Source organism: Pelophylax lessonae (genome assembly GCF_965119305.1).
Source record: "Pelophylax lessonae genome assembly, chromosome: 1".
NCBI lineage: Eukaryota > Metazoa > Chordata > Amphibia > Anura > Ranidae > Pelophylax > Pelophylax lessonae.
In genome coordinates this window covers 594972519-594998509 of record NC_138768.1, presented here as the reverse complement: position 1 = coordinate 594998509, position 25991 = coordinate 594972519, and the positions used below count along the sequence as shown (strand labels likewise).

The following is a 25991-nucleotide window of genomic DNA, read 5'->3' as shown; positions in this document are numbered from 1 at the left end:
GCACCTTGAGAGATGGCTCCTCCCTCTCACCAACAGGAAACACCCCATCCACCAGATTTTAAAAGGAGGCTTCTCACCATTTATCAGTTGTAGAAGAGTACCTCTGGCCCACGCTGGAACACATAAACAGATATGGTTAATAACAGCTAAATTTATTCAATAGGGCGGGCTCCTGTTGTCCTGAAAGACTATTGGAAAACAAGTTACCGGTAAGTCTAACTTGAATTTTCCCTTAACGTCTTTCAGGACAGCACCTTGAGAGGATTATCGAGACTTACTTAGTTTAGGGAGGGACCACAGCCTGAAGGACCTTTCTGCCAAAAGCCTGGTCCCCAGCTGCCAAAAGGTCCAACCTATAATGTCTTGCAAACGTAAAGTAACTTGACTACATAGCCGCCTTGCAGATCCGATCTGGAGTGGCACCAGCTTTCTCTGCCCATGCAGTGGCAAGAGCTCTAGTGGAGTGAGCTCTAAATCCCTGTGGGGGAGATACTTTCATCGGGGAGTAAGCCTCTAAAATAGCTGATCTAAGCCATCTTGCAATTGATCCCTTTGATGCCTGTCAACCTTTTTTGTTGCCAGAAAAAAGGACAAACAGAATTTGAGGATCTAAATTCCTTAGTAACCTCTAGGTAGTGCATTAAGATTCTTCTTACGTCCAGGCTACGAAAACGCCTTTCCTTATCTCCCGATGGATCAGGACAGAAGGTCGGTAAGACAATTTCTTGGGATCGGTTTTTCGTTGATGCTACTTTTGGAAAAAAAAACCCGAATCCGTCTTGAGAACTATCCTATCCGGATAGATAGACAGAAAAGGTTCAATAATTGATAACGCATGAAGTTCACTAATCCTGATTGCTGATGTTATTGCATTTAAAAAGGCAGTTTTGAGGGAAAGATTTCGTAGTGAAATGGTCTCTAAAGGTTCAAAAGGTTCTTTTGTAAAAGCCTGAAGAACTACTGATAAGTCCCATTTGCAAAAACTCTTGATAGGTGCTGGTCTGGAGCGGGTACGAGCCCTGAAGAATCTGGTGACCAGAGATTCTGAGGCAATAGGTTTTTCTAGGAATACTCCCAAGGCCGCTACTTGCACCTTGAGGGTACTCACTGCCAAACCCTTCACTGCACCCTCTTGTGGAAACTCCAAAATTGATATAATACTATCCAATTTTTGGTCTCTTGACCCACACCAGGTATTATAGGTTTTCCAACCTTTTTGCACATATATCTCTAGTAACCTTCTTCCTACTGGTAAGTAAAGTGGTTACTACCGCGTCTGAGAGTCCTTTTCTTTTTAGTAGTTGCTCCTCAGATACCAGGCGGTGAGGTTTAGTTTTTCTACCTCTGGGTGAAAGACTGGACCCTGAAGAAGTAAGTCCTGACGAGGAGGGAGCTGAAAAGTAGGTTTGGCTGCCAGTTGAAGTACAGTTGAAAACCAGGCCCTTTTGGGCCAATATGGCGTGATCAGGATCACTGAGGTTCTTTCCATCTGTATCTTTCTCAGTACAAGAGGAATAAGTTGAAAGGGGGGAAAGGCGTATCCCAAGCGGAAGTTCCAGGGATGCGCTATAGAGTCCATTCCCAGAGAGTTATCGTTTCTGTGGAGTGAGAAGTAAAGTGGAAGTGTTGCGTTTTCTCTTGCTGCCAACAGATCCACTTCTGGTTGTCCCCAAGTCTTGACTATCAATGTAAAGACTTCTGGATTTAAGCTCCACTCCACTTCTCGAATCTTCTGTCTACTTAAGTAATCTTCGTTCAGTGTGCCCTTTAGATGGATTGCTGACAAGGAAAGCAACTGACTTTCCGCCCATTGCAGGATTTCTGTTGCCAATAACTGTAGGGTTCTGCTTCTTGTGCCCCCTGTCTGTTTAAATATGCCACTGTAGTGGCGTTGTCTGAAAGGATTTGTACATGAGTCCCCTGGAGGTTTTGAGAAAAGGCCACCAGAACCAGGCCGACTGCTTTCAATTCCCTCCAATTTGAAGATTTCTTTGTCTCTATTTGAGACCAAGTACCCTGTGCCAGGTTTTGGTTCCAGTGAGCTCCCCACCCCCATCTGCTGGCGTCTGTTGTCAATCTTTGGTCTACCGGGAAGGTCCAGGCCAATCCCCTTGACAAGGTTGCTTGGTCTCTCCACCACCAGAGGGTCCTCTTGACCTTGGTGGGGATTTTTACCTTTGACTCTAAAGTTTCTGGATTGTGATCCCAGACTTTTAGGAGAAAATATTGTAGTGGCCGAAAATGGAGCCTTGTCCATTGGATGGCTGGTATTGATGCAGTTAGGTTTCCTAGGACTGACATAACCCTTCTGACTGACCAAAATTGATTTGTTTGTAGCCTGGCTACCATAACTTGGATCTTGACCTGCTTGTCTTCTGGTAAGAAGATTTTTTTTTTTGCTCCACTGAACATATTTGAAACCCTAGGAACCGAACTCACTGAGCTGGTGTGAGGTTTGATTTCTGGAAATTCACTATCTAGCCTAGTGACTCTAGGTGACCTCTGGCTTCGTTCAGATCCTTTTGAAGCTTTTCTTTGGAAGGGGCAAAGAAAAGTAGGTCGTCCAAGTATAGTACCACAGAGATTCCTTGTAGGCGAAGGAGCGCTAGGCACTCAGCCATCACTTTCGTAAAAATCTGAGGGGCTGATGACACGCCAAAGGGAAGGGCTTTGAACTGAAGATGAAGCGTTTCCTTCCCCATATCTACCGCCAACCTCAGGAACTTCTGTGAATGAGAGGCTATGGGGATATGTAGATATGCATCTCTTAAGTCTATTGATGCCATAAAGCATCCTTTGGTTAACAGGGTTCTGACTGTGAAAATAGAGTCCATCCGAAATTTCCTGTTCAGAACTGACCTGTTTAGTGGTTTCAAATTGAGAATAAGACGAAAATCCCCCAATGGTTTCTTTCTCAGAAATATGTGGGAATAAAACCCCTGATGTTGTTCCTCCAATGGTACTAGACAGACAACTCCCTGTCGCATCAGGTCCTTTAATAGGTCTGTCATAGCCAGGGCTTTGGCTGCGTCTCTTGGGAGGTTTGTGACAAAGAACCTTTCGGGCGGAGGCTCCGAAAACTCGATCTTGTAGCCTTGGGACAGCATATCCAGAATATATTGTTTTTCTGTTATGGCTGCCCAGTAGGGGAGGAATTCCCTTAACCTTTCTCCCACTGGCCAAGTCTTGTCATTGCATTTTACTGGTCGATGCAGGAGGATGGAATAGAACGCTTCCTTTCCCCTTGGGTCTTTGCGCTGACCAATTTCTCCTCTTCTCCTGGGGCCTGCCATCCTGTTGAGTTTTTTTAGGTCAACAAAACCTCTTAGGTGGCTGCTTTTTCTTTTTGATAGGAAAGGACTTTTTTGTCTGCTGTTCTGTCTAGAACAGAGTCCAACTCAGGTCTGAATAGGAGATCCCCTTGTAATGGGATTCTGCACGGCTTGTTTCTGGAAGCTGCATCTCCAGGCCAAGTTTTTAACCAAAGAGCTCTTCTGGCCGAGTTGGTTAGTTCTGCTGACCTTGCTGTCCTCTTCACTGATTCCGCTGAAGCATCTGCAATAAATGCTATAGCCGTGGAGAGAGTGGAGAAAGAGTCCAGGATTTCTTGTTTAGTGGAATCGGCTGTAATATGTGCTTTTAACTGGCTAAGCCAGTACTCCAAATTCCTGGATACGCAGGTCACTGCCATAGCAGGTTTAAGATTGCCCATGATGGACCGCCAGGATCTCTTGAGCTGTTGGTCCATCTTCTTGTCCATGGGATCCATCAAAACTCCCATGTCCTCGAATGCTAGGTCAGTTGACCTAGAGACCTGGGAAAAGGCTGCGTCAATTTTTAGAGCCTTATTCCAGGGGGCTCCTGGGTCTTCATCGAAAGGAAAATGCCTCTTAAAGGCTTTGGGAAACAAGGGTTTCCTTTCTGGCTCAGCCCACTTATTTCTGATGGCATCTGAAATGGATTGATGCACCGTAAAGGTGCGACCCTTAGGTTCACCCAGGCCTGCATACATCCTATCATGCAGGGATAGTTCTTTCTTTTCTTCTTTAGAGGGTATATTTTGAACCCCTTCCTCCTCTTCTTCCGCCTTGGAATGCGAGGGGGAATGACTTCCTTGGGTGGGAGGAACCATTTCTGTTTCCACCGAAGGAACCAATTGGGAGCCCTGAGAAGAGTGTGAGGCTGATGGCTGACTCAAGGCAGGATCCTGTAGGGATGACCGGAAAGATTGGATGGTAGCATCCAATTCCTTCCTTACATATGCAATTAAATCGCCACATGCTGAAGATGCTTCTTCTTTTACTAAGGTATCAATACATCCCTGACAAAGTGTCTTTTTCCAAAGTTCAGACAACTTTGTCTTGCATGAGGGGCATTTTCTTAGCTATTGCTTCAGAACTTTTAGCCTGGAAAACATGAAAGAAAAACACACAAAATTCTTTCTAAGGAGTCAGCCTATATCTCAGGGCCACCTAGGTGCACAGGAAGACATAAGGTAAGCCCCATGTGCCCTTACAGGCCCCCAGCCACCAGGGGGGATAGTGAAACAAAAAAGGAAGGAGAGAGACCCCACAGTAAGTCAGGTAATACACATTTACCCCTTACCTGGGTCTTGCTGGTGCCTGTGCCTGTCCCACTTGCTGTAGAAGCTGTCTCCATCGCTGGCAGTGTGTCCTGTGGCTTTCTGTACCGGTTCCAGAGACCAAAAGCGCACCTGCGCTGGACCGGAACCGGAATAAGCACTAGCTTGCTCCTCCCCTCTTCCCATGCGTCCAGCGGAAATGACGCTGCGCGCCCCCTCCCGCAAACCTCACGTCCGGTCGGGCGAGCGTCACTCGATCCGGGTCAAGCGGCGGCAAATTTGAAAAAGTAGCGGTGGGAAAAAAAAAAAGGCCGCACCGCCAGCCAGAAATGCCATCCAGGGGCTGCACTCCGAGGGGTCCTGACTCAAGGGGAAGAGGGAGCCCATGCACTGCAGTCGGTCGCGTAAATGGGAGGAAGCAAAAGACTACAAATAACAGGGTAAGGTGGATGCAGGGAGCCTCTCTCAGGACAGCACCTTAAGAGCCCCAGACTCCCCACACAGGTGTTCCTCGGCCGGGGGAAACACAAAAACTGATGAATGGTGGGAGAAGCCTCCTTTTAAAATCTGGTGGATGGGGTGTTTCCTGTTGGTGAGAGGGAGGAGCCATCTCTCAAGGTGCTGTCCTGAAAGACGTTAAGGGAAAAATACCGCTTTATACGTGATCGTACAATAATCTATTTGTTAGTACACAGCTTTCGTTTAAAATTTTCCAAACACAAACATTTTTCTCGCACGATACCAGATCGCACGATTTTTGTTTAATCAGTACAGTTTTTTTCTGAAAATACAAATATATTACATCACTTCCGAAATTTTATTCGGTTGTAGAATTTTCGTAATCTAGTAACCTATTCGTTTTCGATATGGAGACTAGCATGCAAAAAAAAACAAAAAAAAATTGATGATTATTCGCCTGATAATCTCATTGTGTGTACAAAGCATTACACTGATCCAACCTCCTACAGTATATGAAGCTGACCAGCAAAAGTGACAGTGACAGAGGTTGGCACAAACTACGCTGCCAGTTGTGCTTTAACAAATGCTGCAACAGTTAAAAAAAAGAAAACTACATGGATAAGGGTGACTGTTGTAAGCACCTAATTTTTGCTGGACACCTTTGTCTGCATGTTAATGTGGAAAATCATCTAAATAATTATCAAATTAAAAAAAAATATTCATATATTAAATACTATCATTATATGTAATATCACCTAAAGTTATCAAAATTATTATATTTTTTCACAATAGTTGTAATTAAAAAAAAAAAAAAAGTTGGTAGCAAAATGCTTATTCAGTGATTATTTTGCTATTTATGAATTCACAGTATAACACAGATCATAACATAAAAAAAAACAATAATTACAGCATTGTTAAAGAAGAAGTATTAGCAGCAGTAGTATTAGTATGAAGAGCATGTTTACATACCAGAACATCAATGGATTTTTTCACTTTGTCTCTGATACCTGGACCATAAACCTGCACTTCAATGTGAATTGTTTCTACTTTCAGAGGGACTATAACATGGTTCACCACTTTTGTAGATTGTGCTTCCACCTGCACTTGCACTTGATAACCTCTTAATTTGGTAGCTAAACTGCATACATTTTCAATGTAAGAAAATCTCACTGTCACCTGTAAATGCAAAGGAAGATTAAAAATCTGAATATAGCAAAATATGTGATCATGTAGATCTGAAGTTCATAAATTTGCTAGTGACTAATGGGATCCCAGCATGGTGGTAAAGGCTGTTAACACCTTGGTTATAGCAAGTATACAATACTCTAGAATATACACACTTGCACATTTTGTAAGCATCATTTGACAAAAAAAAAAAAAATATTATACTAATAAAAAATCCCTGGCGGAAAATAGCTATGCTGAAAAAAAGAATAAAGAATACGTTACTGCATTCCTGATATGTGTCTGTTGTACTTGTGTCAAAAGAGTATCCTGTTTTCTTTGTATTGCTTACTTTGTGTGAAATTCCTAGTGATTCTGACAGTCCTTTTATAACATGTCCCCAGCACAGCTATACACTGGGCGGATTAATGTCCCTACCTCTCCAAGACCCTTATGCAGCTGGGAACAGAGATTATGTAATCACTTATAAAGAAAAATTGGTATTTATGTTTTTTCATATACAGTAAAACCTTGGATTATGAGCATAATTTTTTTCCGGAAACGTACTTGTAATCCAAAGCACTCATACAGTATATCAAAGTGAATTTCCCCAAAAGAAATAATGGAAAATCCAGCAGGAGCATAAAAGAGAAAAGAGGCGCTTCTAGGTGTAGCAATATGGTTACAACATTTAGCAACTTACATGGTTGAAGATTCACCACTTGGCGCCGGTGGAATAGCCGAAAGATGGCTACAGCATGGGCTTAAAATGCTGAGAGGGTGTCCACGGGTTGCGTGCTCTGTGATCGCCGAGTCCTTGGGACTCGGCTGATCACAGATCGGTAAATGGGCCAATTACAGCAGGCCCTTTACTAATGATAGCTGATCACGGAAGTAAACAGAAGCCGGTTATCGGCTTTTTTCCCATCACTCTGACAGTGTGAGAAAAAAAGAAGAAAGCCGCCTTCTGTTACAGGGACATCTGTCCCCTCAGTGCCCACCAGTGCTGCTAATGAGTGCCCATCAGTGCCTCATCATCAGTGTCATTTGGAGCTGCCTATCAGTGCCACCTCTCACTCAGTGCCACCTATTAGCACACATCAGTGCCACCCATCAGTGCAGCCTCATCAGTGCCTCCTGATCAGTGCCCACCAGTGCCACCTCATCAGTGCAGCCTCATCAGAGCACATCAGTGAAGGAGAAAAACTACTTATTTACAAGATTTTATGACTATAAAAAAAAATGTTTTTTTTCAAAATTTTCGGTCTTTTTTTGTTTGTTTAGCAAAAAATAAAAACCCCAGTGGTGATTAAATACCACCAAAAGAAAGCTCTATTTGTGTGAAAAAAAAATTATAAAAAGCTGTATGTGGATACAGTGGTGCATGACCACGCAATTGTCATTCAAATTTAAACAGCACTGGAAACTGGCCTGGTCAGGAAAGAAGGGGTATAAGTGCCCAGTAAGCAAGTGGTTAAAACAGGCACATCTACACATCTAAGTATGCAGGCATCTGGGGTAAAGCTGTCCACACAGACCGTCCTCCTCACCGCCATCTACATCATCCCTTCCCCACTGCTCTCCACGAGCAGACGAACAGTCCGCAATGGAATGCGGACCGTGTGAAAGGGGCCTTAGAGGTGCTTCTCTTACTTGAGCCTGAAAGAAGTTAAATATTAACCCTTTGCTAGGTAAACTTTTGTTCATAACATCACTGTTCCTCCCTGTGACATGGACAGCCCCTCTCCTTGAAGTAGCACTGAAGTCTTGTCAAATAGTTACAAATCTCACAGAAGAAGTGCAGAAGTAGTGGTTGAAAGTAGTGGGCTTTAAATCGTACCCAGTGTGACTGCAGGCTTCTACTCAGTTGCTTCTCATCCCTCGTTTATCAAGTTAAAATGTATAAATAAAAATTTGCTCGTCTTGTAGAGATTAAATAAAAGAAAAATGGAATTATATAAAGGCCATGTGCATTCAGTTCTATATAGATCCATTTTGTTTGAGGTGAATGAAAGTTCAAATGTTCTCTGAAACAAGATGTCTCTTAGAGAGGGTCTTACAATTTTAACAGATAATTCTGTCTTTCTTTGGTAATAAATATTGGTTTCCTGACGTTCTTTTAGATAAGACCCAGTCAGCCTGACGCCATTCCAGGCACTAATGACTATTAGACTTATAATCTTATCTGTGTGTAATAATGAACAATAGTTTAGTATATTCTATTACGCTAATTTAAAATAGGTTTTGAAGAAATATACATTACAATCATGTGTGAGAAAATATATTAGCAATAATTATGCGTGTGTGTAGCATACATAGATATTTAGGAATGCTTTGTATACTATATTTTGTTTTATATTCTTGCTAAGTACTAATTTTACTTAGGTGAAACTAATTACTTCATTTTAAGAAATGTTTATGTAAGGTCTTGTAAATTTTTATGATCGCCATATATTCTCCATTCTAGCCAAAGAGTCTGAAGTGTTTGACAGGGTTTTGGTAATTTAAGGTTTTTAACCAGCCTAAGGTCAAAGGGTTATCTGGGGGAAAATAATGCAATTATATTCTATATACCGAATCTAATAGTAATACAACACTGCCCTCTGGTGATTGCTTAATTTTGGGGTGATTGCTTAATTTTGGATTCAGGTATTAATAATTAGAAATTAGATGCTTTAAGTGACGTAGAGATTATATGATAATGAGATCCCCGCCCACACTTCAGGGGGCTTAAAGTTTTAGTCAGCTAGAGAGAGGGGGGAGAATTGAAGAAACCGTAAGAGGAGTAAGATGCTTTTGAAGTAAGCTCGGAGACATTGGGGGTGACATTTGATACTGAAGCCAGGACAGTGTAACATCTCAGACAACAAGATTTGGCTGGTAAAGTATGTTCCTATTTTTCCTACAGGCATTTGATCATCCTTATTTAGATGCACCTAACTGATCCATCATTGAAACTGTTAGTATCAAGATTTGAATTTGGGACAATTCTAACTGCAGTATGATTGGTTTAATTTTCTTTTCTTGGAATTTCAAGCTAATTTGGACTTTAGTAAATGGTTCAGTTGTGATGTATTCTTTATAGTAGATTAACTAAATAGAAACATATTTTACCAAAACTATCTGGACTTTTTGAGGCGTGGTGCAACAATGTTGATCCATGCAACTTTATTTAAAATATTGGAATGAATATCTGTTGGATGAGAGAAGTCACATGTCAAATCTGTCATATTGGTTGCCATATTTTATGTCTTCCTGGTAGACTATTAATCATCTTTTAAAAGTCTTTGGTTATGATCATCTTATTATTCTGAGATAATATTCTTTGATTTTATTCTCATATTACCTGTGTGATATATTTTATTGCATTTTATTCTAAACTTTGTGTTTATCACCAATTATATTTTTGACATTTTATTTTGCACTGCAGTATTAAATAAATATATATATATTTTTGTACAGAATTGTTTCTTCCTTATCTTCAGTTTAGTGTCACTTAAAACGATCTTGCATTTTTATTGATTTATAGAAATAAGTTGAGAATCTCCTAATTTACAGATCTTTGCTTATTTACATGAATAAAAACTGTTATATCAGGGCAGTATAAACATTCTGACTATATATATATATATATATATATATACACATACATATATATATATATATTCCTTTCATTTCTATTTTTCTGTTTTAAACTGAATTGTTTTACAAAGTAAGGGTTCCCATATACTTTAAATCAACCTGTCAAAAGTTTTTACTATAGCTTCACATCACTAAAAAGAATGGGTTATGCCAAGTTTGAAATCTTTGAACAATTTTTAGATATGTTAAACTGTGGAATGTTAGTTAAGATTTTTTTTTTTTTAACGAGCTTAACGAGCTGGTGAAAGATGCTGTCGGAAGTTGGGAAAGTGTTTAATAATTACCTTCTGTCTTTCATCATAATAATTGTGGACAACTGCCCTAATTTGTACTTGCTCATTTCTTCTAACACTGTAAGGTATTCTTAGATCAACAAAGAATTTCATGGAAACAGTCAACGAGTAGGGATTTGACACACAAATTCCTGGAATAAAGAAAAAGAACAAAAAGTTACCATTTACTAGTTAAATGTATTTTGCTTTGATCTTAAACATAATTATTTAATGTTCAGGCATATGGAGCCTTGCTGTGTAAGTTACATAATTAAAAACTATGATGTAAAAATATAAATAAGTTATATAAACCCATGCAAACAGAACATGGACACAAATAGTAGGTAGTGTGGTGGTATCCTGCGCTGGGACACCATTTTGTCAGGTAACCATTTTAGTTTCCAAGCTCTGCAGTTTGAAAAGACACTCATTCACCAGCCCCCCACCATCCCAGCACCCTTTTTCAGTGTTAATTAACTCCTGGAATGCAGGAAGTTTGGGCTCAGAGCTTCAAAGAAAACCTTATCAGCATGCCTGGCAGATGGCAGGCTAGGTTGTGAAGCCATAAACGAGCAAGCATTAAGACTGACCAGGCTGGGTCGTAAATAACACACCGCCCAGATGGTCATTAGAACTGTAATACATTCACACACAAATTCATAATTGTAAACACAAACAAGATATGTCTCTAGAAAGTATATATTTGAATGCCAAATAAAATACAGATCGAATTGAGATCAAACATGATCACGTTCGCTCCTAAGAAAGACAAGCTAGCGGTCAGATGCCTTACGGGTCAGAGGTTATTACGAGATAACCTGTGTTTGGTGTCCATGGATGTGAAATTCCATGCCGTACAATAAAATATCAGTTTCAAGAATTTAACCATTACCTATTTCAAGATATGAATTCTGTTATAAAATCTGTCTAAACTGGAGGTCCCTTAGCAGTTTATGAGCCGCCCATGGCCCCTGTGTTTATTGGTCAAGGACCTCTGGTGACGCCCCTGCGGGTCACAGAAAAAGAGAGAAGCTGATTGAGCTCTCAGTTCTCATTTTATCATCAAAGCAGAAACATCAAACTGGAGGACTGATCACACATGTTCAGCTTCTGAAACTAAGATACACTTGGGACTTTGAATGCAAGTATTTCATTTCTAATTCTTTATCTATTCTTCTAAATTGCTGAATTGCGTCTCTATTTCTTTGTAACCCGTTTTTCTGTAAATATTTTTATTTGCACCAATTTTAAACCTTTTTTATAATTAAACCTTATTTTGAAAAGTGTTAATTTTGTCTCTAAGCTCTTAACGCAAGCTAGCCAAAGAACCTGCCTCTTGGAAGAGCGCTACTGTATAGAATAAATCCCCTGAACATTCCTGTCTGAGGTGACAGTGTGTGTTACAGATGATTATTCTAAAGTCATAATTGGTATTTCTAAAATTACGAGCGTCCTCTGGGCTCATCATAACGTAGAGGTGGTGGCAGAGAAAGGGTTAATGGTTTAATTAGCCCGGTGACAATCGCTCTCAGCCTGCTGGCATCTAGATTGTGGTCCCGCAAGCTGGACAATCTGTGTACCGGGTGCAGCTGAGAGTGGCATTGTTACGCAAGTGACCGCAGGGTGTGCGATTGCCTGGTCTTTGGTCAAGAGTTGGATGAGAAGGCCAGGGTCTGATACCCGCCACCGTCACATATTGGCTGGCAGCGTACGTGGGATAGTCTTGCAGTTAAGAGCATTCAGTGCACTGTTAAGAATTAGCTCTGCACTGAAGGATTGTAACGGTTGTGGAAAGCAGTCCTTAAGAGACAAGCTGGTGCATTTTTTTCTTTTGTTGTTGTTTTTTTTAAAGAGACATACAGCAATCTCTACTTTCTACAGCTCTTTCCTATCTCTGCTTTCTGTTCTATCTTTTCGACCTGCAAACATGCCTGGTTTATCGGAATATAAGAAATTGAGCAAAAATGATCTGAGTACGGAGTGCACATCAAGAGTGCAACGTGTCAAGAAGATGGATCCTATGGCGTACCTGCAGTTTCTGGAATGCCAGTCTGCGGCTGAGAGAGAGGAACGCCACGCTGAGAGAGAGGCTGCGGAACTCTGGGCTGAGAGAGAGGATGCACAGAGGGAGGCTGAACGTCGGCACAAGCTGGAGATGGCTAAGCTCCAGCCACAGCGACAGTCTCAGAACCTCGGATCCCTAGAGCACAGGGACACCTCTCTGCTTGTGAGCCAGGCAGCCAAATTTCCAGTTATGGAAAAGGACAGGGACATTGATGTGTACCTCCTGTCATTTGAAAAGACTTGCCGTCAGTACCAGCTGCCCCAAGCACAGTGGGCCCGGTACCTGACGCCCGGGCTGCGAGGCAAGGCCCTGGATGCTTATGTCGAATTGCCAACAGCACAGGATGGTGATTATGAGGCCATAAAGGCTGCAATCATCCAAAAGTACCAGTTAACCCCGGAAGTGTACCGGAAGCGATTTAGGTCCCTGCAAAAGGTGCCTGGGGACTCATATATGGATGTGGTAAGCCGCATACTCACCACATTCCGGGCAGTGGACTAAAGGCTTGAACGCCATTACGTTTGAGTCCGTGGAGTATCTCATGATTGGAGATCAACTTTTGCACATCTGTCCTACAGACGTCAGACAGTTTGTGTTGGAACGGAAGCCTGCCTCTGCCCAAGCAGCAGCAGAACTGGCAGATACCTACATCCACACTCGGGTATCTGACCATCGCAAGGCTCCTCTGTATGGCACAAAAGGAGGGAAATCGCACATGGAAGCACCTCCTGCACCTATGAGTCAAGTTCCCCAGCGACCAGGACCTGCAGTCTCTGGTGTCACCTCAACTGCAACTGACACCCGCAGATGCTACACCTGTGGGAAAGCCGGACATCTCAGGACACGGTGCCCTGAGCAGAAGCAGATGACATCACCTGGTCAGCCGGCCAGCAACTCTTTCTCCGTGCTGTTTGTCCGCAGGAGATCCCGGGTGACCGCCGCCAACTTGCAGCCAGTCACCGTGGACAACCGGACGGTCACTGGTTTCCGGGACACAGGAGCTGAAGTCACCTTGGTCAGCCCAGAAGTGATAAGAAGAAGGGACATCATGCCTGGAAAGTTTTTTACCCTCACTGGAGTTGGGGGGACCCACTCACAAATACCCCGTGCCCGTGTTTTCATTGATTGGGGTGCCAGGAGTGGGATGAGGGAGGTGGGAGTCTCTGAGGAAATCCCCACAGCTGTTTTGTTGGGTACCGACTTAGGTACCCTTGTTTCTTACCACACCCCTGCTAAGAGCACCCTGGATGCCTCCACGGAACTCTCTGGACTTGACAAGGTACTGTATGCAGATATTGGGTTAATGTCTGGGCAACCTATGGATGGACAGAGGGAGGGGAGGGGAAGGGGAGCATTGAAGTACAAGGTGCTCCATCTTCTGAAGGAGAAGAGGCCCCCTTGCCTGTGAAGTTACCAGGGGTATGCTTTAATAATGTTAATGATGATAATGCTGATGATGTTTTGCCAATGTTGGTGGTCTGTTAAGCCTCAGCAGCTGTCTTTGTTTGCCACAGGACGGCTGGCTGGGACTTGTAGTTCTGCCTGTCAGCCAGCACTGCAGATCGACCAGGCTCTCAAACCATTTAGGAGTGGAGCTGATTGGCCCCCTGCTGAGAAGAGTACACAACAGCTTGACTGGGACAATGAGCAGATAGGTGTGGCAGGCCAACAGGCAGGAGGCCTGGAGACTGAAGGGGTTAAACAGCTGTTCATTGTGTCCAGTCAACCTCACAGACATGTATTGAAGGTGTCAACTGATCTGATGTGTAAGGATCACTGTGAGATCAGGAGGACCAGGCCTGGAGTGAAGCACAAGGGCTTGTGGCTTAACCTGATTCTTACACAGCATCCTAGCACAGCACATGCCAGGGGCAAAGGTAGTACCCCTGAACTGGGAAAGACAGGTGTCCTGTTAGCGGTAGCTGACACTCAAGGAGTGGGTTTGGGCCTTCAGCTGAAACCACTCTTCTCCCTCCAGGTATCTATGCTGCTGGCAGTGCTTACAGAGATATTGGAGACCCTGGGAGGGCACACCCTGACGTCCACGAGGTGGGCGCCTGGGTGTCTGCTCCCCCCATACCTGCGACCTCCCCTTTCTCACAGGAGGCGCAGGCCGATGGGGAACAGGAGACCGAGAGAAGGCTTTGTGGAGCCTTTAGCGGGCTGAATGCCAGCCCTGCGATTGTGGCCTACCCCGTGCCCAGGAACCATGAGGTGTCAAAGCAGATGGCTGGTGCCCGCTGTCTAACCACCTTGAACCTGAGCAGGGGGCGTGGAGCAAACCCTCTAACCTGGAAGGCTCAGGACGAGCCAGCCTTCCCCACCCCATGTGGCTTAACTGCATCTACGGCAATGCTAGATAGGGTTAAGAACGCATCAGACACCTCCCTAAGGGTCACGTGTGATCTACAGGGAGAGGTTGAACCTTGTGCAGTGGCCTGCTTTAGGGGCCTGGTAGTGTTTGGCCCGGGCTGGGTGGAACACCCAGGGCTCATGTCCGCAGTCCCCAACAATCTGTCATGGCCTAGTTTGACAGTTCTGCCCAGTAACTGTCAGATAGACATGTCAGCGGTTTGGTACTGGGAACAGCAGGGAGGAGTAGGCACCCAGAGATCTGGAACTGAGGCTACCAGGACCTGGCCTACTCCTCAAACCACAACTTTGGTTACATCATTCCTGGGTACAGCTGGCTACCGGAGGATGCTGGGGTGTGACTATAGTGGCTCAGCTGAACCTGTGACTGACCAACTCAACGGTACCCTTGTTTAACTGGCATCCTTGACACCAGTGTGTCAGAAGGACCATCCGGCCCTGATGGAGGTACTGGCCTGTGCCCCTGGGACATGGGGCCCGGAATTTAAACGCCCAGTCCCGGCACAACCCTATGCCATTACCTTTGGGCCAGATGCAGCCCTAGGCCAGAGGGATGCAAAAGGAGAGGAAAAGCTCATTCTCTATCTGAGCCAGAAGCTGCTCCCCAGGAAAGTAGCATATGCCATCCTTGAGCAGAAGGAAGGCAGCACCCATGGAAATGCTGATGGTTTGTCGCGACAAACCGAACCCTCGGGAGTCGGTTGAGTCAGGGGGGAAATTGCAGTCCCCTCCTATGCACCCACAAAAGGGGGAGGTGTGATGGTATCCTGCGCTGGGACACCATTTTGTCAGGCAACCATTTTAGTTTCCGAGCTCTGCAGTTTGAAAAGACACTCATTCACCAGCCCCCCACCATCCCAGCCCCCTTTTTCAGTGTTAATTAACTCCTGGAATGCAGGAAGTTTGGGCTCAGAGCTTCAAAGAAAACCTTATGAGCACGCCTGGCAGATGGAAACAAAATATAGGTGAATATCAAATTAGAGTGAATCGGTGGATAAAGTCCCATATACCAGCAATCTGAAAATGAACTCAAAAATTGCTAACAATAAAGTCTCTAAAGGATGACTTTCCACATGTAATGATTCTTCAGTCCCTTCACCAAATGGACACCTGGTGTATAGGAGCGCTTACCAGAAAGCACCGACCCCTTAATTATAGGGGGTCAATGCAAGCAGGGTTGTATACAAGATAGAGATCCAGATCCCAGAGTATAACTGCGCCCGACAGAGAGATCCACCTTACATCCACCTGATGGGTATAGTTAGCTCCGTACTCCTCAGCCAAACCAATGCTCCTCAGAGTGAGAATGAAAAAAGGGGGCTAAGATGGTGAAGTACGTTTTATGCGGGTTATTGGAAATGACCCTTGATGACGACAGCCAACGCGCTGACGAAACCGGTCAGGACGATTTGATCGCAATCACGCTATTACGCCACTTCCGAGACCAGGCGGTAAGTACATTGGAATGTAGATGCGGCGTCTGCCTTTGGTATCCACGGAACACGATATAATTTATGCCCGCTGTTATTTGATACAATGTAAGTGTATCTACCTTATTTCCAATAAACCTGTATAAAACGTACTTCACCATATTAGCCCCCTTTTTCATTCTCACTCTGAGGAGCATTGGTTTGGCTGAGGAGTACGGAGCTAACTATACCCATCAGGTGGATGTAAGGTGGATCTCTCTGTCGGGCGCAGTTATACTCTGGGATCCGGATCTCTATCTTGTATACAACCCTGCTTGCATTGACCCCCTATAATTAAGGGGTCGGTGCTTTCTGGTAAGCGCTCCTATACACCGGGTGTCCATTTGGTGAAGGGACTGAAGAATCATTACACGTGAAAAGTCATCCTTTAGAGACTTTATTGTTAGCAATTTTTGAGTTCATTTTCAGATTGCTGGTATATGGGACTTTATCCATCGATTCACTCTAATTTGATATTCACCTATATTTTGTTTGCATATTGTGTTTGCACATTGTTGTATATATACATTTTTTGATTTTTGTTATTTATCATATATTCACAGTTTATTCACATTAATAGTTTAAGTGCACTAGTAGGTGAGCGCAGCATTTTATACTTTACGGTATAGTTATTTTCAATGTTCACGTTTTTATAGTTTTGTTGCAGCTCCCAATTTGTTTTTTTCTCACCATTATATATATGTTACTGCTGGTAGGAGTGTTTAGATATCAAGACTGGCATAAAATAATTTTTAATTCTTTGACATGTAGGATAATCCCAATTTTCTCACATACTCATGTTATCTATTTGGCTGCTAGCCTGGAGTTTAATGATGCTAAAGTGATTGTAAAGTAAGTGGGTACAAAGTGCCTACTTGTATATTTTGTTGTTTTGTATGGGTACGTTGGTTCGTGGGAGCGCTCCTGGGGGCCCCCACTAGGCAGCTGGGATGCCAATCCAGGGGGCCAGTGGCCGCAATTGCCGCCGGGCACCTGCGTTCGCTCCCGCTGAGAGAGAACGACGGTCTGCTGTTGTAAACACAGCTGACCGTTATTCTCTCTGAAATGATCACAGAGCGCCTGTGATCCTTCTTTATAGGAACACAGGTCTCTATGGTCATTTTACAAGCCTCTCCTCCATACAGTTAAAAAACACCCCCCATGCTCACACTTAACCCTTTGATCACCCCCGGGTTAACCCCTTCCCTCCCAGTATCATTATTACAGTAACAGTGCATATTTGTAGCACTGATTACTGTAGTAATGTCACTGGTCCCCCCAAAAGTGTCAAAAATGTAAGTTAGGGGTCCAATCTGTCCGCCGCAATGTCGCAGTCCTACTAAAAATCGCAGATTGCCGCTATTACTAGTAAAAAAAAAAAAAAAAAATGACATAAATCTTTCCCTAGTTTGTAGACACAATAACTTTTGTGCAAACCAATCAATATACACTTATTGGGATTTTTTTTTTTACCAGAAATATGTAGCAGAATACAAGTTGGCCTAAAAGGATGACAAAATTAGATTTTTTCATTTTTATGGGGGAATGTTATATAGCAGAATGTAAAAGACAATATTTTTTTTTCCCAAATTGTTGCTCTTTTTTTGTTTATAACACAATAAATAAAAATCACACAGGTGATCAAATACCACAAAAAGAAAGCTCTATTTATGGGAAAAAAGGAGATTCATTTTTTTATGGTACAGTCTCGCACGACCGTGCAATTGTCCTTTAAAGTAATGCAGTCCTGAATCGCAAAAATGGCCTGGTCATTAAGGGGGAAAATCTTCCAAGGTTGCGGGCATGGCGCAGGGGCTGCAGGCATGGTACAGGAGATGCAGGGGTTGCGGGCAGGGTGCAGGGGCTGCGGACATGGTACAGGAGATGCAGGCATAGTGCAGGGGCTGTGGACATGGTACAGGAGATGCAGGGATTATGGGCATAGTGCAGGGGCTGCAAACATGGTATAGGAGATGCAGGCATAGTGCAGGGGCTGCGGACATGGTACAGGAGATGCAGGCATAGTGCAGGGGCTGCGGACATGGTACAGGAGATGGGATTGTGGGCATAGTGCAGGGGCTGCAGACATGGTATAGGAGATGCAGGGGTTGCGGGCATGGTGCAGGGACTGCAGACATGGTACAGGAGATGCAGGCATAGTGCAGGGGCTGCTGACATGGTACAGGAGATGCAGGGGTTGCAGGTATAGTGCAGGGGCTGCAGACATGGTACAGGAGATGCAGGCATAGTGCAGGGGCTGTGGACATGGTACAGGAGATGCAGGGGTTGCAGGCATAGTGCAGGGGCTGCAGACATGGTACAGGAGATGCAGGCATAGTGCAGGGGCTGCGGACATGGTACAGGAGATGCAAGTGTTGCGGGCATAGTGCAGGGGCTTCAGACATGGTACAGGAGATGCAGGGGTTGAGGGCATAGTGCAGGGGCTGCAGACATGGTACAGGAGATGCAGGGGTTGCGGGCATGGTGCAGGGGCTGTGGACATGGTACAGGAGATGCGGTGCTGCGGGCATGGTACAAGCATGGTACAGGAGATGCAGGGCTGTGAGCAGCATGGTACAGGAGATGCAGGGCTGTGGGCAGCATGGTACAGGAGATGCAGGGCTGTGGGCAGCATGGTACAGGAGATGCAGGGCTGTGGGCACTGGGCAGCATGGTACAGGAGATGCAGGGCTGTGGGTATTGGGCAGCATGGTACAGGAGATGCAGGGCTGTGGGCAGCATGGTACAGGAGAATCTCCTGTACCATACCCGCAGCGCCTGCATCTGCGGAGGAGGAGTCTCACTTACCTTGAGGCGCCTTACATATAAAAATTACGTCACCATGCATTCGCCGCCTGCCTGGGAATAGCCGAACATGTATTTCTTACAGGTTTTAGCAGCGGATCGGGGGGGGGGGGGGTTCATGCGGGGGGGGGGGGCTTTTTTGCCTAGGCCTAAATACAGCAGTGCCTACCAGAGACAAAAGCTAAATCAGTCACCTTCAAGTGGAACTTCACTCTCCCAATCAACATTGATTATTTTTAATCCTCATTCTGCTATCATTCGTAAATAGCAAAATATTTCATATTTACTTGTTTTAAAAACTTTTTTTTACATTTCTTCAGTGACTTCCAGGTTTCCTGCCTAGGCAAATGAGGTCATATATCCCAGAAGTCTTCAGGAAGGGAGGAGAGGAGGATGGGGCTTTCTCAGATAAAAACACTCTCCTGTATGCATGAGCTAAGAACAGATGAAGTTCAGAAAGTAAATGCTACATGAATCATATGCCCTTACTCAAGATGGTCATGGGCAGAAATGCTTGGGGTGTTTTTCTCAACAAAATAAAGCATGGAGACATGGCTGGATGGGGGAGTTTGCTTTGAATATTACAATTTAATTTAATAGTACTTTTGGTTTGTGGTGCTCAGATGCAGTGAAGATCCACTTTAAGTTGGCCATGGACGGCTAACTTTTTTTTCGTTCAGCCAGCAGTGGATGAAGGAATGGCCCCTGCTGGGACACTGTTTTCTGATAGTGGAACTCGCCACTGTGAGAAAGATTTTCCAATATGCACCTTCAACAGAAGTCAATCAAATGAGGGATGGCCACACACCAAATTAAATTATGGTGGTCCCTGCTTAACTGAACACATTTCAAACAGAGTATGGCCAGCTTTGGGCTGGGTTCACACTGGGGCGACTTGTCAGGTGACTTAGTTGCCTGGCAAGTCGCGCTCCATTCAGTGCAATGGAACTGGTCTAATCAGAGCGACTCGTGTTTCTGCACTACTTTGGAGCAACTTCGGAGTGGCTTGCATTGACTTCTATCTAGTTCTTTGCAAGCCGCGATTAAGTCGCACTATAGGGGGGCAGCTTCAGAGTCGGGCAACTTTGAAGCTGCCCCAGTGTGAACCGAGGCTTAGGGCCAAATTCACTGTACCTCCAACGCTGATTTTGTTCTATTTTACCTCAATTTTGACTAATTTTAGGTGCAAATGCATCAGAAACGCTATGAGCAGTGTCAAATTCACTAAGATCAAATAACGTCAGGACTGGACTTAAAAACAGTCCAGCTAAAAGGTGGACTAATTTTTTCAAAATCACAACATATGGCAGGAAAAAAATAAAAAATGTGTGGGAAAGATGTGTTATATGATTTTGAGCTAAACTGCTTTTAAACTGTGTGAAAAAGTTAAGTAAAAAAAAAAGATATTAATAAAAGTGTAAAACGCAAAAATAGCTCCAGAGTCAATTTCTGGCAGATAGCCCATGCTCCATGACAAAAATTAGGCTAAAAATAACGTTTTTGAAAATGTTAGTGGGAGTTATAGTGAATTTGCGGCAAATACCGCCACAAATTCGCGGTAAAACGGTGCTATTCTGGCGCGAATGAGAGAAATGCACATATCTATGTATGTATATATATATATATATTTATGAATCACAAAAAAAACATAATTTTTGTAAAATCTTACCTGTAAAATTCCTTTCTCTGAGTCCTCCGACAGTCACCGCCAGTCATCACTATTGGGTATTGACTTCCGCTCCGCAGGAGTAGCTAGGCATAAGACTTAGTCAAAAGAACGAAAGCATTTGCATAGACACACCCATGGGGGCTGTCCCACTGGTCAATAGCCCCCTGCAGTGACACTCCCAACTCAGTTTGGTAGAATAGTAGGTAAACAAGAAAACAACCCCAAAAGAGGGGCAGGGGGGGCGGCGACTGTCGGAGGACTCAGAGAAAGGAATTTTACAGGTAAGATTTTACAAAAATTCAGTTTTCTCTTACGTCCTCCGACAGTCGCCGCCTCCTTTAAAGTCATTACTATTGGGATGTCCCAAAGCAGTGTAGACATGAGGGGTGGGAGACGAAACCGTAGAAAAGGCAACGCAGTACCCACATCAGAGAAAGGAACCTTACACGCACAGTAAGAGAACCTTCTGGGCAACAGAAAACAAGGCTCAACAGGAGCAACAGCCCAGGAAAGCAAATAACCCAGGGTATAAACAACCCCAACAGCCAGAGACCCACAAAAAAACAAGGGTCCCCTATGGCACTGCCGCACCGAGAACTTTGCGGCCAAAGGAGGCATCAGCTGCTGCCAGAACATCCACATTATAGAACATCCACATTATAGAATTCGGAAAAGGTGTGCACCGACGACCAAGTCGCAGCCTTGCACACCTGGGCCACCGAGGCACGATGCCAATAGGCCCAGGACGCACTCAAAGATCTGGTAGAGTGCGCCTTAACAGGGAAGAGTGGAACCCGTTCCTTCAAGGCATAAGCCTGTTCAATGGTCTGTCTGATCCATTTGGCAATGGTCGCTGCAGACGCAGCCATGCCCTTCCGAGGTCCCTCAGGAAGGACAAAGAGGGAATCCGTCTTCCGAAAGGACTCCGTAGATGACAGGTAAACCCTGATCGCCATGACAACATCCAAGGAATGCAAAGCAACCTCCTTAGGATGCTTAGGCTTCGTACAAAGCGAAGGCAGGACAATGTCCTCATTAAGGTGGAACTCAGAGACCACCTTAGGAAGAAAAGACGAATGAGGTCGCAAGACCACCTTATCCTTGTGAATTACCAAGTAAGGAGAGCGGCAAGACAACGCCACCAGTTCCGACACTCTGATCGCCACCAAAAAGGCAACCTTCTTAGACAGCAGAGGCAACGATATCTCCCGGATGTTTTCAAAGGGAGCATGCTGTAACACGGACAGAACCAAGTTCGAATCCCATGGAGGTAAAGGCTCCCTCCTGGGAGGAGCCAAATGTCGTACACCTTGAATGAAGGTGCGTATTAAGTAATGAGACGCCACAGGGCATTGGAAAAGAATAGCCAGTGCAGACACCTGGACCTTTATTGTGGCCAGTGCTAGGCGCTGGTCCATCCCAGACTGGAGGAAAGCCAACACTCTCGACACTGAGTATGAGCGAGGGGAGAACCCCCTGGACTCACACCAGGCGAAGTAAGCTTTCCAGGTACGGTAATAGATTTTATCAGATGAGGATTTCCTAGCCTTGATTAGAGTAGGAATGACCTCAGGGGAGAGACCCCTGTCTCTCAGGACCTGGGTCTCAACAGCCAGGCCATTAAAGCCAGCAACTGTAAAGCAGGATGGAAGATCGGTCCCTGAGACAGTAGATCTTCCCGCATTGGCAGCCGCCAAGGAGGCACCACTGCCAGGTGAACAACGTTGGCGTACCAGGACCGGTGTGGCCAGTCCGGTGCTACCAGAATCACCAGGTGCGGTTCCGAGGCTAACCTGCGAAGGAACCTGGACAACAACTGAATCGGAGGAAAGGCATATATCAGACGATACTGAGGCCAAGGGGCCACCAACGCATCCGAGGCGTCTGCCAGAGGATCGCACGTTCTTGCCACGAACCTTTCGACCTTGTGGTTTAGCCGAGACGCGAACAGATCCACGTCCGGGGATCCCCAGTTCGCACAAAGCCTTTGGAAAACCTCCGGGTGCAGGGACCATTCCCCCTGGTCCAGGGTCTGGCGGCTCAGATAGTCGGCCTGCCAATTCTCCACACCCGGAATGTGAACTGCTGAAATCCCCGGGACATGAGTCTCGGCCCAAGACAGAATGTCGGTCACCTCCCGGGCCGCCCGGGCACTCCTGGTGCCCCCTTGGTGGTTGATGTAAGCCACCGTGGTAGCATTGTCCATCTGTACCCGAACAGGACAGCCCCGAAGTCGATCCGACCACTGGAATAGACAAAGTTTTATCGCTCTCAATTCCAACACATTGATCGGAAGGGAGGATTCCTCCCCCGACCAAGTGCCCTGGGCAGACAGGTTGCCCAGGACTCCACCCCAGCCCGACAGGCTGGCATCCGTGGTAATCACCGTCCACAGTAATGGACGGAAAGATTTGCCTTCCGACACTGCCGGGGACTGGAGCCACCACAGAAGATCTATTCTGGTATGGCAACTCAATGAGACACTCAGATCCGAGGACTGAGGTAGTCGGTCCCACCTGGCCACGATCTCCGCTTGAAGAGACCGTGTGTGAAACTGAGCAAAGGGTATCGCCTCGAAGGCTGATACCATCAACCCCAGGGACCGCATGCAGGTCCTGAGCGATGAAGACGGATTGTCCCTGAGGGACCTGATCTCGTCCTGCAGGGTCCGGAGCTTGTCCTCCGGCAAGAACACCTTTGCCTGAGCAGAGTCCAGGATCATTCCCAGATAGGGAAGACGAACCGAAGGAGACAAGGTTGACTTCTGCACGTTGATGGTCCATCCGAACTCCTTGAGCGTCTGTACCGTGGTGGACAGATCGCGCAGTAGGTTCTGGCTGACACTCGATCTAAAGAGGAGATCGTCCAGATACCCCATGACCGCAATGCCCTGTGCCCTTAGCAGGCCCAGAACAGGCGCCAACACTTTGGTAAAGACCCTTGGAGCCTAAGCGAGACCGAAAGGCAACGCTAAAAGCTGATAGTGGTCCTCTGCGATTGCGAAACGAAGGTACCTCTGGTGACCCTCAAAAATGGGGATGTGCAGGTACGCATCCTTCAGGTCTATAGAGGCCAAGAATTCTCCTGGGCTCAGGGAGGCCACCACCGAACGGAGAGATTTCATACGGAACTTCCGAACGCGCACGAAGCGGTTCAGCGCTTTTAGGTCAAGAATAGGACGTACCTTGCCCTCCTTTCTGGGCACAGTGAACAGATTGGAATAAAACACCCGAAACCAGTCCCGATGAGGCACCGGGACAATCACCCCCTGGGCAAGGAGGTCCTGCACCGCTTGATGCAGGTCCTGCAGGCCCCCCGGGGTCAAATGAAGATTTGAGGGAAAAAACCTGTCCGTCGGCCAGGAAAGGAATTCGATCTTGTATCCTGATCGAATGATTTCCTGAACTCACCTGTCCAGAATTCGGAGCAGCCAAGGTTGGAGGAAACCGCGCAAACGTCCCCCCACCCCTGAAATGGGTGAGGGTGCCCCTTCAGGCAGAGGCGGATTGACCCGCCGTACCGGCATTGCCGGACTTTTGCTTGCCCGCCCAGGGCTTCTTCTGGCTACCTTGGCCCTTGAAGGGCTTGCCCTTGGTTTGATTCCGAAAGCCACGAAAGGACCCTTGATTGGGTCGAGAGGTGGAACCCCGCTTGCCACGAAAGGACTTGTGCTTGGGGTTCTGGGGCAGCATGGTGCTCTTGCCTCCCGTGACACCCTTTACCGAGGTATCCAAGGCCTCGCCAAAAAGGCGAGAACCTGCATAAGGAAAATCAGCAACAGTCTTCCGTGATGTCTGGTCAGCCGACCAGCTCTTCAGCCAGATCAGTCGACGGTTAAGCACCGCAACACTAGATAGGCGTGCTACCAAAGGGGCCTCATTTAAGGCCGCATCGCACAAATACATGACTCCTTGGTGAATTTGATCCACCATAGCCAGCGTGGCAGGGGGGGGGGGGGCAGAATCAGACGCGAGGTTGCATCTAAGCACCTTAGTCCAATCAGCCACCGCCTGAGCCACCAGGACGGACGCGAAAACAGGTTTGAGCAAGGAACCCGCCACCGTGTAGGAATGGCGGGCTAGAGACTCCAACCTTCTGTCCGTGGGATCCCGAAAAATCGGGGTCTCCTCAGTAGGAATCAAGTTAGCCTTGTTTAAGACGGCCACAGTGTGATCCGTAGCGCGATTCCGTAGCCGGCGCAAAGGGATAAAGCAGTTTAAACCGACTAGGAACTATGAATGGACGTTTTAAAGTGCGCCACAGTTCACTTACAGTGTAATGAAACTCAGCGGGGCAGGGAAAAACCTGCGCCGACTTGCGGGTCCTATGTGTACCAAAAGAGGACACAATGCCCGGAGGACTGGGCTCATCCTCCAAGTGTAGTGTTTATTTTACAGAAACAATCAACTCATCCATGGTCGCGCGTTCTTCAGGCGACCCCGGGGGAGAAACATCAACCCCCTCCACCCCAGAAGGTCCAAGGATGAGCGAGACCCTGAAAAGGGCACGCCCGCCACCGCAGCCACATCACCATCTGAATCAGAGGAGATAGACAACCTGGGTCTTTTCCTAGCAGCACGTTCAGCCATCAGCACCTCCATTTTGGACACTAAAGATGCCACTACGGCAGCCAAGTCAGGTATAACAGGGGCCCCAGCAGGACTGGGGTCCCCCACCAGAGCTGGAGGAAATTTGTTGTCCTGAGAATCCATTGCCCAAGTTAGAAAAAAAAAAAAAACAGTGCAAGAAAAGGTACTGGCCCTTTAATACCGCTGCGGAGTGATATGGGTAATCCATACCATGGGTAATCATGCTCAGCTCAATGGTTTAGTGGTTAGTGTTCCTGTCTATAAACACTGCGAGCATGAGTTCAAATCCCAAGTGTGCCCTATTAAATTTTAGACAACTGTAAATAAATACTGAAACTTGGCAAATGCATAATTGCACCCTGCACATATGCATGTCTGTTTCTTGAATATACATGGCCATTGACATGCAATTTTAGGTGATGTAGCCAATGTATTACTATGTGGCCAAAACAAATAATGACACACAACTGTGAGCACACAGGGTGTTATCATGGTTGGGCCTTGAACTCATGACCTAGCAATCTTTGTCTATGAGCATAGCCCACTACACCAAAGTGCTGAATACAATCAGAAATGCCTGAAAGTTTCAGATGAATAAAGAATGAAGATTGCTAATTAGACAGCTGTGTAGTCTGCTATTAGTAAATCTAAAGGTTAAAACACATAAGATACATAACTTTACCTTAAAATTAAAATAAACCATAATAGATGACATTGCTGTGTAATAGTGATTCAGAATAGACAAATTTCCTTTTATGAAAAACACAAAGGGAATTTGGTTAACTCCAAACCCTAATTCAATCTTAGTTAACTCCAACTCCAAATTCACTAAAGCACCTAGTTGAAGGTTTAACTACAGCCACTTACCTAATTAGGATGCTAATGAGTTTAGGCTGGAGTTA

General features: G+C 45.5%; 1 protein-coding gene across 1 annotated transcript in view; it reads right to left on the bottom strand.

The window, feature by feature from the left end:
* Positions 1 to 25991, bottom strand: part of LOC309555844 (complement C3-like) — a 362933-nt gene that overhangs the window by 126258 nt on the left and 210684 nt on the right. The window contains exons 20-21 of the mRNA XM_082258010.1: positions 10132 to 10271; positions 6011 to 6217 (exon numbers count right to left, since the gene is read on the bottom strand). Coding sequence (XP_082114136.1) covers positions 6011 to 6217; positions 10132 to 10271 — 347 coding nt within the window. The remainder of the gene's footprint in view (positions 1 to 6010; positions 6218 to 10131; positions 10272 to 25991) is intronic.